Here is an 18,678-nt window from a genome sequence, read left to right as displayed (position 1 = left end):
ATTTCAAAAAACATGTGACTTGTCTTTGCTGCAGACTGCTCAGCTCTTAGCCCCTGAGGAGCTGTACAGGAGCACAAAGGTGGGGGCCAAGAGACGAACAATCTGCAGCACAGACAAGTCACATGTTTTTTGAAATGCATCCAAACCAAAGACTAACCCCTGGGACTACACAGAGGATTCTGTCAGGGTGGAAGGTAAGTTAGAACATACAATTATATTGTAATGCAAATGCCTAGAGAAGGCAGTAAGGCATATTTGCAATGCAGCTGTAATTGGGCTTCTCTAACCGTCTTTAGTAAAAATTAGCTCTCTGGTGACAGGTTCCCTTTAATTCTTTTTTTATTAACTATTAATTTGTGACTGCTACCTTTACATTATATTATTATTATTACTCTTATTATTATTTGTATATCACTTCATTAATTATTCTTGCTTAATACAATAAACTTAAATAGCACTACATTCATTCTGTGGCTTTTTAAGAGATGATATGTATAATATCTTAGAAAATCAGTCTATTAAATATCATTCTGCATAGACAGAGGTTTCTGTAGAAAGAAGACTTTGCTGTCTTTTTCCTTTAACGTACTTGGTACAAATAGCATTTCTTCCATAGTACCTTGTTTTTTTTATTAGCCGATATATTGTTTTTACTTTTCCCAAATAGTATATAATCTTGCACGATGTCCATTGGCATGCAAGTATTTCACGGTGCTAAAGTAAATGTATTAAATATCTTAGCAAAGAAATTATTCTGTATTTTCACTCTTTTAACTGCAAAACCTAAATTGGCTTGGAATGGCTTAAAACCTGTAGCTTTAGTTTTGTACAGTATTTTTTGAGTAGAATTATATGTTGCAGTATTTCAAGAAGATTCCTCATCCTCAAACTTATTTTTGACCTTCCACTGTAGACTCATCAGCATCAACTGTCCCATGGACATTCTGGAAAATAAAATAGAAAAGTTGTAGTTGTTAGTCTTTTTTTTTAACTTCTGCTATGTTGTTTTTTTTTTTTTTCAATGAACGTTGTCCGGCTGCTTGCCAGCAGCATCCAGATAGGCACGGGGGGGGGGGGGCTTTTTTTTTTTTTTACACATGCTATAAATGTGATTTTCTCTTTATGACACAAACACTCAATGCTGAAGAATAGTGTTTTGCCATCACTATAGTATTCATTGTAGAAAAGTATTTGAACTGTTTGAAAAGAATCCTATTCCTCAAGCGCATCCCCAGTCATTAAAATGTTTACATATTCAAGCGTCTTGTTTGCGTTTTTACTGCATTTTCTGTGCATTTTTCCATGCACACACTTCAAATTACATGACTCTTGGTACTCACATGTCCCAGGCCTCCATAAGCTACTTTCTGTTATAATCCTGCCTTTTTTTTACAGCATCCAACAGCCCATCCTGGAAAAACGTGTTACACTCACATTTTACTTGCAATGCTCGCTAGTGCAATGTATTTTTGATTCGTCCACATTCGCTTGAATGGGACAATCAAAAGCAAAAGTAGAGCAGGCTGTAATTTTTTTGAAAAAAAAATACATATAAGAACAAGTCAATTTAAAATGCGGCAGAGTGCAATGTGAGTTATACATGTCAAAAATAAGAGCGGAACTTGTGTGTTAAAAAAATGCCAGTGTAAAGGCACCCTAAGGGAGCTGAGGAAACATGGAAAGGCCAGTTAGGCCCCTTTCAGACTAATGATATTCATGTATGTGTTCTGCACACATTTTTATGTATTGAACTCCCATTGCACTCTGTTCCATTGTATTAAATGGCCTACATTTAGTAACAATTTGGTTACAGTTTTCTGTCTGACTTTGCACTGAAAAGAAAGTACAAATTGCTTGCACATGTATTTATAAAGTGTCTGCGCCAGTTTTGTGTCACAGCTGCAGTGTGCAATAGAAAAGATAGACCGTTCGTGAAAAACGCATTGAAAATGAACTGAAAACACAAAAAACTTTGAGTTAAAAACACTAAATTAATGACTCCAAGCAAAAACGTCAGTTTTTCCTACATTGCACTCTGTAGTGATCTGCAACCCAAGTGTGAAATAGGCCTAGATAACATTCATGAAAAAGAATCATGACTCTAGTCTATCTTTTCGATTGCAATTAATCACTAAGAAAGTGCAATGTATTTTTCACCTGACTTGCAAAAGTGTGCACTAATAAAACGTGTGTGTGTGCGTTAAACAAATGTAAGTCGGTCAAAACCCAGTGCATACAATGGGGCACATTTACTAAGGACCCTTTGGCACTTTTCTGCACGTTCTTTTAGACCAGTGGTGGCGAACCTATGGCACTGGTGCCATAGGCGGCACTCGGAGCCCTCTCTGTGGGCACCCAGGCCATCACCCCAGCATGATGTGCACCAGACAGGACTCAAAGAATCTTCCTATAGAATCTTCCTACAATGATGGGCGAATTCTCCCTCCTCCTTTTAACTGCATTGGTGTCTTTAGGAGGCTGAACAATTGAAAGTTGTCAAAGAACAAAGAGAAATAAATTACTGCTTAAATTGCTGCGCTGGCACTTTGCAATAAATAAGCGGCTTTTGGTTGAAGTTTGGGCACTCCAGCTCTAAAAGGTTCGCCATCACTGTTTTAGACGCAAACTGCTCGCACAGGTATTTAAGAAGTGCCAGCAACACATTTATGTCACACGCGACCCTTTCATGACTTCCATGCTCCAGATTTATCATGCAAAGTCTGACAGAATTGTGTCGCAAACCCTATGTTAATGGTCGGGGCAGTGCAGAGGGCACCAGATATATGAAGAATGTGAGCCAAATGCAAGCGTGAAAAGGGCCTAATTTATTACAGGTTTATTACAGGTAAAGGTTTTTAAAATTGGAAACCAAATGGATTTGAGACTGAAGACGTGAGGGAATAAATGAGATTCCACAGAGAAGTGTAGTTTCTACACCTTTTGTTCCAGATTAGATTAGATTAGATAATGCCTGCTTTAAATAAAATCTACCAATGAAGTCAATCATGATTAACCAGGGACACATACTCATAGATCCAGACACATTGACATATGTGATAATCTTCTTATATTTGTTATCATTGACCTCCTTCCTTCTAAAACTAGCTTTTAAAATTATGCTAATGAGCCAGAAGGGCTCTGGGGCAGGGGCTGTAACTTCACAGGCTCTTTAAATTTCCCTCAACAGATTCTCTCTACCTTATGTAATATCAAGGAAGCAGAGGCAGTTTCCGCACACATTGGGAGGAGGAGGAGGGGGGGTGTTCCTGCATAGTGTAACAGCTTATAAAGCTGCTGAAGAGCTCCATAAGCATACATTTAATAGTTGATTTTAGAAGTAAGTGTCACGGTTACACCCGCGATCCTCGGTACGGATTGAGGGTCTACCCATGCCTGCTGCCGCGGTCCCCGCTTCCCCAGCTATCACTTACCTCTCCAGGCTCCGGCCTGCACTCTTGCTCCCAGCGTGTAGGCCGCATGCTGTTTCCATGCAGTTGCGTGCTCCTGCCACTACAGGGGGTGCGCGCAGACTTCTCCCAGCCTTAAAGGGCCAGCGTCCTCCTTATTGGCTCTGGCATTCCTGGCTACATAGCCTGGCGACTCCCAGCATCCCCTGTCGGATCTCCAGTTCATTCTTCGGAGGAGAAAGCCTTCTTGAGCGTTTCCAGACGCCTCTGAGCTCCCGTGTTCCCGGTTTCCTTTGTTCCGTGCTGTTCCCTTGTTCCGTGTTATCCTGTGGCGGTCCTGTAATCCTGTGGCGGTCCTGCAATCCTGTGGCGGTCCTGTATTCTAGTGTCCTTCAGAGGTCTTGCCAGCCGTCCTTCAGAGGTCCTGCCTGCCAGCCGTCCTATAGGGGTCCTGCCTGCCAGCCGTCCTTCAGGGGTCCTGCCTGCCAGCCGTCTTTCAGGGGTCCTGCCTGCCAGCCGTCCTTCCCGTGGTCCTGCCTGCCTGCCTTCCCGTGGTCCTGCCTGCCTGCCTTCCCGTGGTCCTGCCTGCCTTCCCGTGGTCCTGCCTGCCTTCCCGTGGTCCTGCCTGCCTTTCCGTGGTCCTGCCTGCCTTTCTGTGGTCCTGCCTGACTGCCTTCCCGTGGTCCTGCCTGCCTTCCCGTGGTCCTGCCTGCCTTCTCGTGGTCCCCGTGTCTCTACCTTGGCTGCCACCGTGGGCCTGGTTGCACCCGTGGAGCGACCTGGTGATTCCCGCCGCAGCAAGACCATCCCGCTTTGCGGCGGGCTCTGGCGAAGATCAGGAGTTCACTTAGACTCCGCTCCCGGGTGCGGCTAAGGTTGTTATCTCCCGCGGTGGTCCAGGGAGTCCACTTACTTAGTCCTAAGGGACTATTCCCCCGAAACTGTGACAGTAAGAAAGCCATGGATAACAAATATGAAAAGATTACCACAGTCCCTTGGCCTATCATGCTTGATTTTCATGTTATATTGCCTTTAGCTAGGGTATTTATATCCTTTAGAATCCAAATTTTACCCCTTATCACCTATTTTCTACATAGTGCAGGCTATTCAGTTCTATTGCCTAATACAAACTGTAACTTGTTTATTTTTTTTGTCACCATAGCTGTTTTGGGGTCTAGTTTTTGGGGGGACAAAATGTAGTTTGTAAAAGCACAATTTGGTGTTTTATATTACCTGCAGTTGAACTTATATTAACCCCTTCTGTGCAATATATATATATATATATATATATATATATATATATATATATATGTATATATATATATATATTAACCAATTCTGCATTTATTGTGGAACCTAAATAACAAAAACGTATTTCTCTAAAAACGAGTCAATAAGCATACAGAGATTCCAAAGAGTTTTTTAAAATTACTTTGTTTTGCATAATTATTTGTTAACATTTAGGGTAAATAAAGCTTTTTGATTGTGTTTAATATAATATTTTGTATGATGGAGAACACCCATTTCAGTGCAGAAGAATTGTGCAGCCGCGCTACAAAAGGCTTGCGTGCGACAAAAATGTGGCACAGGCACTTCTTAAATATATGTGCTGCCAGTTTGCACCTAAAAGAACTCCGCCAGAAAACTGGCACACAGTCCTTAGTAAATGTGTCCCATTGTCTTGCTCAAGGCCCTAGAACATTTTTCTTTAAATTCTCTTGATAATTTTATGATTTCATGATTCCTGTGATATGGTGCAAGACACAGCAAAGCAACCCCACAGCATTATGGATCCTCCACCAAGCTTAACTGTTGGTAAGTTGTTCTTTTCATGATATCTTCATTGTACCGTCTGTAAACTTACAGTTGCTTTGAATTGCCAAAAAGCTCTATTTTTGTTTCATCTGTCGACAGAAAATTTTTGAGCATGTTTGTAGTTTGTCAATGTACTTTTTGGCATACATCAATTATTCCTTTTTATGTCTTTTTTTTAGCAATGGTTTCTTACTTGGCCTTCGCCCACAAAGCACTTTTTTGATGGCTCGGCAACTAACATTTTACATTGTTGTAACTGTGATACAAAGGACTTTTAGATACCTTTTAAAAGTCTTGTGCTAATACGAGCAGTTCTGATATCCTCAGACAGTTCCTTTCTCTTCACCATTGTGACAAAGGAACAGTGCCTACCACACATTTAATGGAAAGGGTGCCAATACCTGAGTCACAGCAAGCTTTAGGTTTTACGAAAAAACTGTTTCATTTTATTAATTTTTTGGCTCATTGGCATAAATTGTATATATTCTAAAGCACAAAATAAAAATGTAAATGAGAGAAATGAAAAGCAACACAGATCAAAGTTAGAGAACACTTTCAGATACCTGCAAGTTATTGGTGTTGATCTGGCACCTACTGCTAATTTCCTTCATTATCCATCAAACCCTATTTAACTGGTAGGCTAACTTTCCAGTTTGCATTGACTTTGAGAAAATGGTGTGCCCCTCCAAAGTGACTGAATCCACAAGTAATAGGTTGTCCAGATGAAAGACAAAGGGGTGACCCTATTAGCAATAGCAAGTGAAGCTGGTCGTTCCGAGTCGGTGATTTCTTTACAACATTACAACCTCATTCAAGTCCCCCAAGAAGGTTGGGCACCCTTGAAAAACAAATGCAAGAAAGGACAGGATAATGCAGAGAATCTCCATAGGTAATCATTTCAATTCAAAGGGCTACACTCGCTTCCTTTGCTAAGGAACATGTTGTGTGGACAGATGAGAAATGGTTTAATATGTTATGTTTAATATGTTTAAAAGTTTAATATGTTTAGGTCTGGTGGGAAAAATTATGTTCTTCAACAAATTTGGGAAAGACCTAACACAGTGGGGCAGATTTATCAAGCTGTCAGAATATTTCTAGTTGCCCATGGCAACCGATCACAGCTCCCCTTTAAAATATTCATGAGCTCTGGTAAAATGAAAGCTGAGCTGTGATTGGTTGCCATGGTCAACTAGAAATATTCTGACTTTCAGACAGCTTCATAAATCTTCCCGAAAGTGTGTAAAGAAATAAATGAAATGCTTTGTGCAATAGGAGTTGGAGCATTCATAAAGCTACATAGCAGAGAAAATGCTAGTGTGTATAAGAACCTTTCTTGCGTTCATTACTGAATGAGCGAGAAAGTTCCATGCAGCACAAAGCCCCGCCATTTTGCAATCAAAGGAGGGGCCTGTAGGAAGAACAGTACCCCCACACGCGCCTCCCTGCCTTGATGTGCCATCCTGGTCCTCAATCGTTAGCAGCGCTGTGTGGGTTTATAAGGTGCAATGTTCCCGCTCCTTCTTTTGAAGAAAGTCACTTGTCACTTGTGAGGCAGTGATAGAGGCTGAGGCAACCGAAGCAGCAATGGGAGCCTTGTGTGTTAACATGTTCCATGGTGGGTGGTAGCATGCTACATTTTGGCTATGGACTGCCCAAAGTGCCCCTTCACACTTCCACATCTTCTGCTGGCGACCCGGGGCTACTTTCACCTAAGAGAGTTATCTCAGAGCTTTAGTAATTGCACAATGATCTGTGAGATGTCCTTGCTGTTTTTAAAAGGGGTGAGGTGGAGTATCAGAAGAGGTATAGTGGACTGAAGACAATCTGATGGAACGTGAGGCACTCAATTGAGCTGAGAATAGGTTACAGAATTGATTCTTCAAGAATATTCTGCTTTAACCCCTTCACGTTCTGCGACAGATATATGCGCCACACAGCTATGAAGGGTGTATGAAGAGGGCTCACCTCTTCTTAACCTCTTCTTTGCCGCCGCAAAGTCGCCGGCGGTACTGAAAGCATGGCGCATGAGTGCCGCCATGTTTCCTCCGATCATCGCTTCCCCGAACGTCATCGGGGGGTGGCGAATGGTTGCCATGACAGCCTCGGATCTTCGTCTTACTCGAGGCTGATTGGTTTCTGCATATTTGTTACAATGAGCCACAGAATCACCTGCAAAAACTCCATATACTGCGATACAGTTGTATTGCAACATATGGTAGGAACGATCTGACCATCTAGGGTTAATGTACCCTAGAAAGTCTAAGAAATTGTGGAAAAAAAAGTTTAAAAAATGAAAAATTTATAAAATATTAAAAAACCAAATTACCCCCATTTCCCTAGAACTGATATAAAATATAATAAACAGTAAAAATCACAAGCACATTAGGTATCACCGCATCCCAAAATGCCCGATCTATCAAAATATAAAAATGTTTATAACCAGCGGTGACCTCCGAGACGGGAAATGGCGCCTAAATGTCCGAAATGAGACTATTACACCTTTTGACATGACATAAAAAATGTAATGAAAAGTGATCAAAATGTCGTACAGTCCTCAAAATGGTAGCAATGAAAACGTCATCTCTTTTCGCAAAATTGACATATCACACAGCTCCGTACACCAAAGTATGAAAAAGTTATTAGCGTCATAAGATGGCAAATTTTTTTTTCCTTTTTCGAACACATTCGTTTTTTTTTAAAATGTATTAAAACACAATAAAACCTGTATAAATTTGGCATCACCACAATCGTACCGAGCCAAAGAATAAAGTAGAGGTGTTATTTGGAGCGCAGAGCGAAAGTCCTACAAAACAGCCCACAAGAACCTGACGCACATGCAGCTTTTTTTTTCAATTTTTCCACATTTGGAATTTTTTTCCTGCTTCCCAGTACATGGCATGGAATAATAAATAACATCACAGGAAATTTTTTGTTACACAAAAAATAAGCCCTCACACAGGTCTGTACATGGAAAAATTTAAAAGTTATTTTTTGCTCTCCACCTTAAAAAATCCATAAGCAAAAAAAACCCTGCGTCCTTAAGGGGTTAATAAACTCTTGGACTGCTTTGGATTTATGTTCTGGGTCATTGTCCATCAGTTGACTAGATTTTAGTGCTTCTACCCACTGTGCCTTAGTAGGAGGGACATTGGATTTCCACAGCCTTGGGATTATCTGCCTTGCTGCCATAAGGCAGTGTCGGAGCAGGCTTTTTTTGAATTTAGAGATGGTCCCTGGAAATATTGTGAGTAGGGCCAGCTCGGGTGAGGGGGGGGGGCTTCCTGGCGGACAAATGTCCTTGAATAGATTAAAAATCTCCTTCCATAGGTTATATATCAGGAGGCATTCCCACCATATGTGTAGCATGTTGCCTTCTGCTTCTCCACAACGCCAGCACCGGAATGAAGCCTCCGGGAACATTTTACACAATTTAGCGGGTGTTCTGTACCATTTGGAAAAGATTTTATAATTTAGTTCTTGGAGGCGGCAAGAGACTGAAGCTTTATGAGTTAAAAGAAACTTTTTTTGCCACTGTGCATGTGAGAAAGACTTTTGAAGGTCTCTCTCCCAGGCGTTAACAAATGGAGGTAGAGTGTCCCCCAAACCCTCTCGTACCAGCATAGCGTAGACCACGGAGATCGTGTGGACTGGAGGAGTCTGGACATAACTCTTCAAATGGGGTGAGTGTAGCAGAATGTGTAGTAGGGCCTAAAGCGTCTATGAATCTACGGACCTGAAAGAATTGAAGCCATCTAGATGGGGACAAGCCCGGTACCGCGGTTACGTCAGTCATGGAGCGGATCCCGTTCTCGTCTACTACATTGCGTACCCTAGGGAGTGTTGTTTGTGAGTTGGAGGAGATGTTTTGTAGGTCAGGTAAGTCAGGGTTGCCCATGAGTGGAGTGAGGGGACATGGAGCTGTGACTAAGGTGGTACATCACATGAATTTGCGCCAAGATTTAAGCAATAATGTTAAGAGAGGTGAGATGTTGGTAACCCGTGCTGAGGTGCCCTGGCACTACCAGTAGGCTCCGAGGGCGTGTGTGTGATTGAATTCCAGCTCCAGCTCAACCCACAGTTTGGAGGAGCGTTTGTGAAATAAGTCGAGTATGAAGGTGGCGATAGAGGCGAAGGATCGTGATATGTGCCTGAGCCGGTCAAAAAAAGATTTCAGTAAAGGGACAGGAACAGTCTGAAACAGGTACAAGAGATGGGGTAATATATCCATTTTCAGAATGTTAATTCTACCAAACCAGGACACTGATAATTTGGACCAGTTTTCAAGGTCTTTCTCAATAGTCTTCAACAGGGGCATATAATGTAGACTAAATAAAAGATTTAGATTCGTTTGTATGTTCGTTCCCTAATAGCGTATAGCAGACCTGGCCCACCTGAAGGGGAATGACGATTCTAATTGAGCTTGTTCGTTTAGGTGATGTGGTATGATTTAGATCATGAGATGTATCATGCCTTCGCCATACTTTTCTCTTTCCATCACTCTTTGGGTCGGTGGGATCACGGGGATAACAAATTTGTATAGCTTTTATAATGTTTTCATACATTTACAAAAATGAAAACCTCCATGAAAACCAATTTTTTTTTTTGATTTTGCCATCTTCTGGTGCTAATAACGTTTTGATGACGTTTTCAATGCTACCATTTTAGGACTGTACTACTGTACCTTTTGAACACTTTTTATTTAATTTAATATGTTTTTCAAAATGGCAAAAAGGTGCCATTTTCGACTTTGGGTGCAATTTTCCGTTATAGGGTTAAACACAGTGAAAAACCTGGGCATTGGGACGCGGCAATATCTAACTGGTTTATGATTTTTTTGTGTTTATTTATATTTATATGACTTCTGGGGAAAGCAGGGTGATTTGAATTTTTAGGTTTTTTTATTATAATTTTTTTTTCTTACTTTTTTTTTACTTACTATTTTTCAGACCCCCTAGGGTATTTTAACCCTAGGTTGTCTGATCGATCCAGTTGTCTGAACATTCCCTTTGCTGCAAAAGTTTTAATAATTTGTGTTTGTCACAAAGTTGCATGATGGCGGTATGAGCTTTCAACTGTGAGTTAAGACAAATGCAATTGTCCAGTTGTCTGCTTTCAAAAAATTTATAGGTTTTAGGGGTTAATCTGTTTAATTACTATATTTTGCAGGTTGTGACTTCCTTAAAATGTATAGCAGATTTCAATCTCAGTGATTTTGTGCTAATTTATATATACTCTACATATATTCATTTTTATTTTCTGTTTGGGAACATTTTTTTGCCATCAATGACAATTTTTAAGCATTTTTTAAATAAAAAATTACACTTTAAGTCAAAATTCCATGAAGGTGTCTATGTCTTGAACTCCTTAATGTCATTTTGAAAATGGAGCAAGTATTTTCTGCTTTCAGAAAACATGTTTTTGGAGGGGTTTAGTAAAATTCTCTGTTGTAATTTTAAAATGGTAAAAATCTCCAGAAACTCCTGGCTGAGGGCAGGTTAATTCAAAATATATGAAATAGCTAGAAAACAATGTTGACTGTAATGGATATTTTATATATTTTCATATTTTGATTAGCAAAAGTTGTTAAAAAAAATAGGAAAGCAGGGTAAATTTTCCACTAACTTTTATTAAGACCCCCCCCCCTTCCAGAGGGGGCTTGAACATGTGATCATACCATAGTATTGTTATCTTTGTTTATTTCTTTATTAGAAAAAGGCTTCCAGAAGGCTCCCATCTGCTGTGGCATGCCAAGAGTTCCTGTGATCAAGCTTTGACATTGCATTCAGTGCATTAAAGGGAACTTGACACCATGTTTTTCACAAATAAAGCTAGTGGCAGGTTCCCATAGAGCCCTAGTAACTAACAGACACCCTTGTATATATTCAACTTTATAATTTTATCTGGTAATCAGGGATTTCTCAAGCAAGTCAACTTGGGAGTTGCCTCCTTGGCCTGAATACAGAAGCTCATCCCCATGTCATGTGACCAGGGTGACATTGCAGGTCCTTTAGCCTTTTAACATTACCACATATCAGAGCACATGAGACCATAGCAACCTGTATGGAGAGGATTAGAAGTGCATGCAGGTGTGCTGTTATTTTATATGGTCAGATATGTGCATGGTGTACAGTTTACTAATGTAAGGAGGCTAAAGGACCTGAGATGACATCACCCTGGTCACATGATATAAGACCACGCCCCCCCCCCCCCAACTTGCTCTAGATACCAGGCAAGTTTATAACTCTGATTTTATGGAGATGTAAAAGAAACACATTTTAGCTAGTCAGTTAATAACTAGGGCTCTACGGGAACCTGCCACTAGCTTTATGTGTGAAAAATGTGGTGACAGGTTCCCTTTAAAACCAAAATAAAAGTGAATCTAACCTTTCAGATACTATAGCCTCTGCTACTTCACCCTGTGTGCTCTCTTCCTTTGAGACAGTCACGGAGGATGAACTGTTCAGTCTCTTCTCTGTTTGCCTCACAGTGACTCCATTCCTTCACATTTGTACAGTCTCTCTCCCCAGTGGTCACTTCTCACCTCACTAAAATCTCTCTCTTCTGGTGTCTATCCATCTTCCTTCAAGCATGATGTTGCCACCCCACTACTAAAGAAAGCTTCCCTGGACCTATCTATTGCTGCTAACTACCGAACAGTCTTGAATCTCCCTTTTGTAGGAGAGAGAGAGTTCTATTTGAATATTCACACATGCCAGAAACAACTTCTTCATTTCATATATAAACCATCTCAACCTTTCATCTCCAAACTCCTGGAATGCCTGGTCTATTCTCAACAAACCCGCTATCTCAAAGCTAACTCCCGCCTCTGGTTTCAGCTGTTTGCACTTTAGTTAAGAGTAGTTTCAGTAAAGTACACAATTATCTCATCACTAAATCCAAAGGACACTATTCTGTCCTCGTTCTTCTGGATCTCTCGGCAGCGTTTGATATTGAGGACTACCAGTTCCTCCTCAGGATGCTTCATTCCATTGGCCTGAGGGACACAACGCTCACCTTCAGTGTCTCCTATGTATGCTTCTCTTCTCCTCCTCCTCTCACTGCCTGGGTTTCTCATAGCTCAGTTCTAGGTCCTCTTCTCTTTTCCCTCTATACTGCCCCCATTGGACAAACTATCAGCAGATTTGGTTTTCAGTATCATCTTTATACTGATGATACCCAGCTATATAAGTCTGCATGTAATATGACCCCGGCCTTACTGCGGAACACCTGTCTCCCTGCTGTCTCTAACAACCACTTCTTACCATGGAAATCTACAAAATCCAAATACTGTATCTCCCTACTAATCAGTCTTCCACTCTCCTCTACAATCCATTTTTAATGCAGCAGCCAGGCTTTTGCTTCAGGCCAAATACCCCATGGATTTCTCCACTCCTTCCAAGAACAGTTTAAATTAATCACCCTCTTCCACAAAGCTCTGCACAATGATGCACCTCCCTACCTCCCCTCTCTTATCTCAGTCTATCGCACAACCCATGCTCTTTGATCCACCAGTGATCTTAAATTATTCTCTTTTTTGAATCGAAACTCCCACTCAAGTCTCCGAACTTTGTCTAAGCTGTACCGAATTCTCTGGAATGCACTACCCCTGTCTATTGGACTAATACTCTCATTCCTACTGTTTCATATGACTGCTATTACTCTGTAATGTCTTATTTTATTTGGATATGTTACCCATAATCTGTAAAGTGCTATGGAATTATTTATAGCTACATTTGACAAACCTGCTCGGGCATTTCATGTCATGTCATGATTAGATCAGATGAAATAGGTAATAAAAGGAGGTTTTAGAGTTTACTAACCTCAGTCGAATGATTTGCCACTCTGGAATGTGAGCATACCACTATATTAACACTACTTGAAGACAGTGTATCTGCAGTATTGTCACCATCAGCAGCAGACAGGCCAGACAAAACTAATGCACTTGAAAAGCCTTTCTTCCCAAATAATAGGCTCAACGTAGAGTTGGTAGATGAAGTTTGACCAGAATGATGAAGTTCTCTTGCTTGTTCATAAATATTTCTTGGAACTGGAGACACAGCAGTAGTAGGATCATGAGAGTTAAAGCAATTGGTTAAGCAATGATGGCTAGAAGAAAATCTTTTAGCATCTTTATACTCATCTGCACATGAAGGATGTTTTCCAGTACTTGGTCCAGAAAGGCTTGAAATAACATGTATTTGATTCAAGGAGGAATGTGTATAGGCTGATTGACTTCTACATTTTCTTTTGCCTAAAAATAAAAAAATCAATTTTCATTTATATTTCAGGAGAAAACAATTTTTCAAATCTAACAAAATTTAGAGGGGCAATAATGTTAGCAAGAATTTCTCCACAATTTTTCAGTTATGTTGTAACATGCCGCAACTAAAATGGAGATTGGAAAATGGAGTTTTTACTTTGACTGGGTTATTTAGTCTCAGTTTGCATGGTTTATCAGAGTTATTTATTCTACTGGCATCTCATTTTATCACTAATATTTAGATTTTCATATTCAATTCAGTTATTTTTTATCTTATGAGGAATTACATGAGGATAATGATTGACACTGGATCATAACACACGGTACTTAGGTGCCTCTATTTTGGTTAGAATATAAGCTATATAGCATAAAACCAGATGATTGTGTTCTCTTCTGGTGTTAATATTTTTCACACTAAATTGTAGAAATTTTTATGGGTGAAAAAGTGGGCATACTCACTGTATATCACAGGGGGTTTTATAATCCCATTTTAGTTTTTATTTTGTTTTAACAGGTGCTCTCTATACCGAACATTGGTGTCACCTGTGTTGTTCAGAGTTGCTGTTTTGTGGTCTTAGTATTGTTGTGTATATATGGTACTTTCATTGTTCTAGTATAGTTATGGTAGGGACTTGGTTGTGGTGATGTATGTATGCACTGAGCTTGGTTCTAGTGCTGTATTTATTCACTGTGATAATTACTAGTGCTGTATTATTTATAAATCAAATAAATAACTGTGGAAAATTAGCGTAAGTTTAAAAATGCCAGAAGTATCGCAGGCAAAATGGGTGAGCGATCATAACATAATTATTTCAACTGTTGCGCAATTACCAATCTCCCTACTGCACATAACTTACTAATTAACCATTTTTCTTTTTCGGAGAAAGTACAGGTATAAATATCCAAAAGGGCAAGAGCCGGACATGGGGGTATGGTCCTATTGAACATTTTCGTAATGAGCTCAAAGATATGCTCCCAAATACTAAACACATGGACACAATCCCACCACATATGTACAGTTGTTGCAGTAGCCATACAACCCCTCCAAGAAAGATCGCTACAATCCGGATTAATTCTGGCTAATTTTTGGGGAGTCAAGTACCATCTGGACTCTATTTGAGTCCGAGATTGCCTTAAGCCATTGCTCAGCTGATAAGGTCAGATTTAATTCTTCCTCCAATTTCAGCATATATGGCTGTTTACCCCTACTATAACAGGTTATCATATCCTTATACGCTGCTGAGGTCCCCCCCATACCCATGACCAAATCAAGAAATTACAGAAATCTAGGCCTAAGACATGCCTGCTCCACTAAAAATTCCTTTAGCAAATTCGTTATGGAACTCAACCTATGATAGGTAAACCATTCTGAGGTCGTTAGGTTGTATTTCTGCCTCAATTCCTAAAAAGATATGTACATCCATCTTCATACATTCCAAATTATGGATGCCAGCCCTAATCCAATCCTTCAGATCCAAATTCTCAGAAAGGGATTGTAGTGATTCTAAATCTATATTCTTGGGGGAAAATTTTACCTTGTCCGCCATTACTTTACAATATTTTCACCATGCATATACTGTTGAGCGTGTTGTTTCAAAGGTATCCATAGATATGGTCCCTAATCTTTTTTTCCCTTTAAGCTCCAGGAATTCCCCTACCAGCAGGGACTTAAGTGTCAATACCTTAGCCATTTCTGACTCGATAGCCATCCACCTATCTTGCATCTCACCTCCCAGCTACCACTTCCTGATGGGATCTAACAGAGCGGCTTCTTGATAACACGTTATGTTGGGGAGACCTGCGCCGCCTAGATTTTTGGGACAGTACATAACCCGCCTAGAGATTCTAGATTTTTTATACGATCTAGCCCTGAGGGCTATATAGGTCTCGATATCCTTAATTACTTGGTAAAGAGGCAGGTATACTTCTAAGAAAATAAAGGATTACCGGAAAGATATTTTGTTTAATATAGAAAATTCTATCGAGTAGAGATGTCGCTATCAAGGAGCCCCTTTTACAGAGGATTTTAACCCTCTCCAATAATTGTTGTCCATTCAGTCTCTTAGTCTCATCTAAGGTCCATCCTATTTGAATGCCTAAGTATAGAAAACTTCTTTTAGATCTTATAAATTTAAATTTATCGGTTATTTCCCGATTAAGGGATGTATTTCCATTAAATGGGAGGAAATAACTTTTACCGGCATTCACTTTATAGTATGCCAAAGACGAGAACTCCTCAATCGTGGTCTCTAAAGCACTGAGAAAACCTACGGGGTCTATGCACGAAATTACTACGTCATCTGCGTATAGACTAATTTTACATTCAGAAGTATTCGTTTTAATACCCTTTATTTCTTCATTCTGCCGTAAGGAATGTGCCAATGGTTCGATAAATAGATTAAAGAGCAGGGGTGACAATGGGCACCCCTGTCTTGTGCCGTTACTTAACTCGAAACTTCTACTGGAGAAGCCCATACCGGATACAGTAGCAAAGGGTCTATCATACAGTCTCATAACCAAACAAACAAAGGTTTCAGGTAAGCCCATATGTGCCATAACTGCCCTCAGAAAATCCCAGTGCACTCTGTCAAACGCCTTTTTGGCATCTATTGACAAGAGTACACTGGGGGTCCCCGATCTACTCGCTATCTGAGCTAGATTTACTGTGCGTCTTATTGCATCCCTAGTCTGTTTACGTGGCATAAAGCCCAACTGATCTAAGTGTATTATGGATTCTATAACTCTTTTCAATCTAGCAGCTAGGACCTAAGAAAAAATTTTAATGTCTGAATTAAGAAGAGAAATTGGTCTGTAATTTTCACAGCAAGTATTATCCTTTCCTATTTTAGGGATTGTTATTATTATAGCTTCCACCATTTCTTTTAAGCAGTCCCCACCTTCCCTGAAGTTGTTAAACAAATCAGTAAGGGGTTGCACAAGAGTATTTGCAAATTCAATATAAAATTCATTAACAAACCCATCGGGGCCCGGGGCATTTCCTCTTTTCAGGTTCTTCATTATGTTGACTACTTCGTTTACGGTAAACCTCGCTCTTAATAGCTCTTCTTTCTCATAGTCAATTTTAGGGAGGTGCAGTGACTCTAGGTATTTGTTAATTTGCGCATTTGGTTTCTGGAACCCATTATTATTTTCCAGATTGTACAGATCTGAGTAGAAATCCGCAAATAATTCAAGAATCCTTTGGGGGTCTCCGATTTCTTCGCCTGCCTTATTTTTTATGGACTCAATCCTGTTATTACTTACTTTACTGGTTCTATATGCCCTCAATTTTCTAGCTTTTGGACCTAACGTGAATCTTTTTAAGTTGGATTTGTAGAGCTCCTCTGTGTACTTGTGTATAAATGTAGTTTTTCAATTTTTATGTAATTTGTCTAGAGATTCTAAGATTTCCCCGTCTCTATTTGCTTTATGCAATTTCTCTAGGAGTTCTATATTTTTTATTAAATTTAGCCTTTCAGTATTATCCTTTTTCCATTGTCTGCTATTTAATTCCTGAAATATTCCTCTAATGGTAGCCTTATGAGAGCACCAAACCAGCAAGTTAAGTGTTTTCGCTCCTCCCTTCCCCTCTATACTATTACAAAGGTTCTTAACTTTACTTTCTATTTCTGCCCGATTATAGATTCAATAATCTTGTTTTCAACCACCATCTAGGTTTACTTTACCGAATCTCATTGGTGAACAAAGAGATTGTAATAGGGGCATGGTCTGTCCAGACCATTGGCAGTATAGATGTTGCCTTTATATTTGGCAATAAATTTGACCCTACAAGAAAAAAATAGATACGCGAATAGCTCTCATGTGGCTTTGAGAAAAAGGTAAAGTCTTTTTCCCTACCATGTTGGTATCTCCAGATATCATGCAAATTAAATTTACCGATCAACTCTTTAATAGTTATCCGTTTTGCACTGGTGGTCGCGTCTAGATCGGGGTCCACAATGGCGTTAAAATTTCCCCCCATAATTATTCTCCCTAATTCTATTTCGGTAATTTTTTTTAAATACTTTCTGTAGGAACCTGCATTGGTTAGAGTTGGGTGCATAAAAATTTACAAACGTGATTAAACGGGAGATTATTTAAAGTGCAATTATAATAAATCTACCTTCCTCGTCACAAAGTGTTTTATTAATCTGTAGACAAAGACTACAGCGTCATGAAATGTGACTAGGACCCCTCCCTTTTTCTTAGTATTACACGCATGGAGGACCCTACTAAATTGGTTGTTCTTGAATCTATGGATGTCTGCCTGTACTAAATGCGTCTCTTGTAAGAACGCAATTTTACAATGTGTTCTAAGAATTTCCTTCCAAGCCAGAAACCTTCTCCTTGGTGAGTTTAAGCCCCGTACGTTAAGGCTTACTATATCTACCATCATTTTCCCGTAGAACTCTTAGCTTTCCCTCCATCTCCCTTTAGCACCACCCCCTTCTTCACCTTTCCCCGCATGGACGTATGTATCTTAATAAATTCAGGAAAAAAAGAAAGGAATGGGGGGGAATCTAAAGTGCCATAAATAATTCTACCAAAACAATAAACAAAACCATAAAGTGGGAGAAAATAGTACAGTCCTGGCGCATACTTTTCCAGGATTCAGCGTGACATTGATAGCTCCTCTAGTCACTATCAGTGTAGAGGACGCCTCGGTTTTGCGGATCTGCGGTAATATTCATACTTTATTCCATACTAAGTCCAATTTTGGCGGGAGTTGTGGTCCTTCTGTCCTTGTTTCATCTACAGGCCATCCCCAGGACTTTAGCAATCTTTCAGCTCGTGGCACTGAGGAGCATATATGTAATGCATCTTCACACTCAAAGATCAATTTTAAGGGGAAACCCCATCTGTATCGGATATTTCTAGCCTGTAGTATTGTGGTCACGTTCTTAAATTGACTTCTCTTGTTCAGGGTACCAAATGAGACATCTTGTAACACCTTGACATCCTTATATATATCGGGCACATTTTTCTTTGACTTTACTACCTGTATAAATTAATCTTTTACATGAAAGTAATGCACCCTAGCGATGATGTCTCTTGAGGCATCTGGGGGATCTGAAGCTGGTTTCTTAATTCTGTGCGCCCTATCAATCATAAGATCGGTATCCAAGGCTTGCATTAGATCTCATATGTATACGAGGATATCTTGATCTTTTATACTTTCTGGGACCCCTCTAAGGC

General features: G+C 39.9%; 1 protein-coding gene across 2 annotated transcripts in view; it reads right to left on the bottom strand.

Annotated features, from left to right (window-relative positions):
- Positions 1-279: 279 nt before the first annotated feature.
- The window catches only part of PCNX2 (pecanex 2), a 454,272-nt gene continuing 435,873 nt past the window's right edge, over positions 280-18,678 (bottom strand). For both annotated transcript variants that reach the window (XM_072141166.1, XM_072141167.1), the window contains 2 exons: positions 13,043-13,473; positions 280-944 (listed from right to left, as the gene is read on the bottom strand). In XM_072141166.1, the coding sequence (XP_071997267.1) occupies positions 891-944; positions 13,043-13,473 (485 nt within the window). In that variant the 3' untranslated portion in view covers positions 280-890. The remainder of the gene's footprint in view (positions 945-13,042; positions 13,474-18,678) is intronic.

The sequence above is a fragment of the Engystomops pustulosus genome, chromosome 3 (assembly GCF_040894005.1).
Source record: "Engystomops pustulosus chromosome 3, aEngPut4.maternal, whole genome shotgun sequence".
NCBI classification, from domain to species: Eukaryota; Metazoa; Chordata; class Amphibia; order Anura; family Leptodactylidae; genus Engystomops; species Engystomops pustulosus.
The sequence above is the reverse complement of the archived record's forward strand: the minus strand, read 5'-3'. Positions and strand labels throughout refer to the sequence as shown.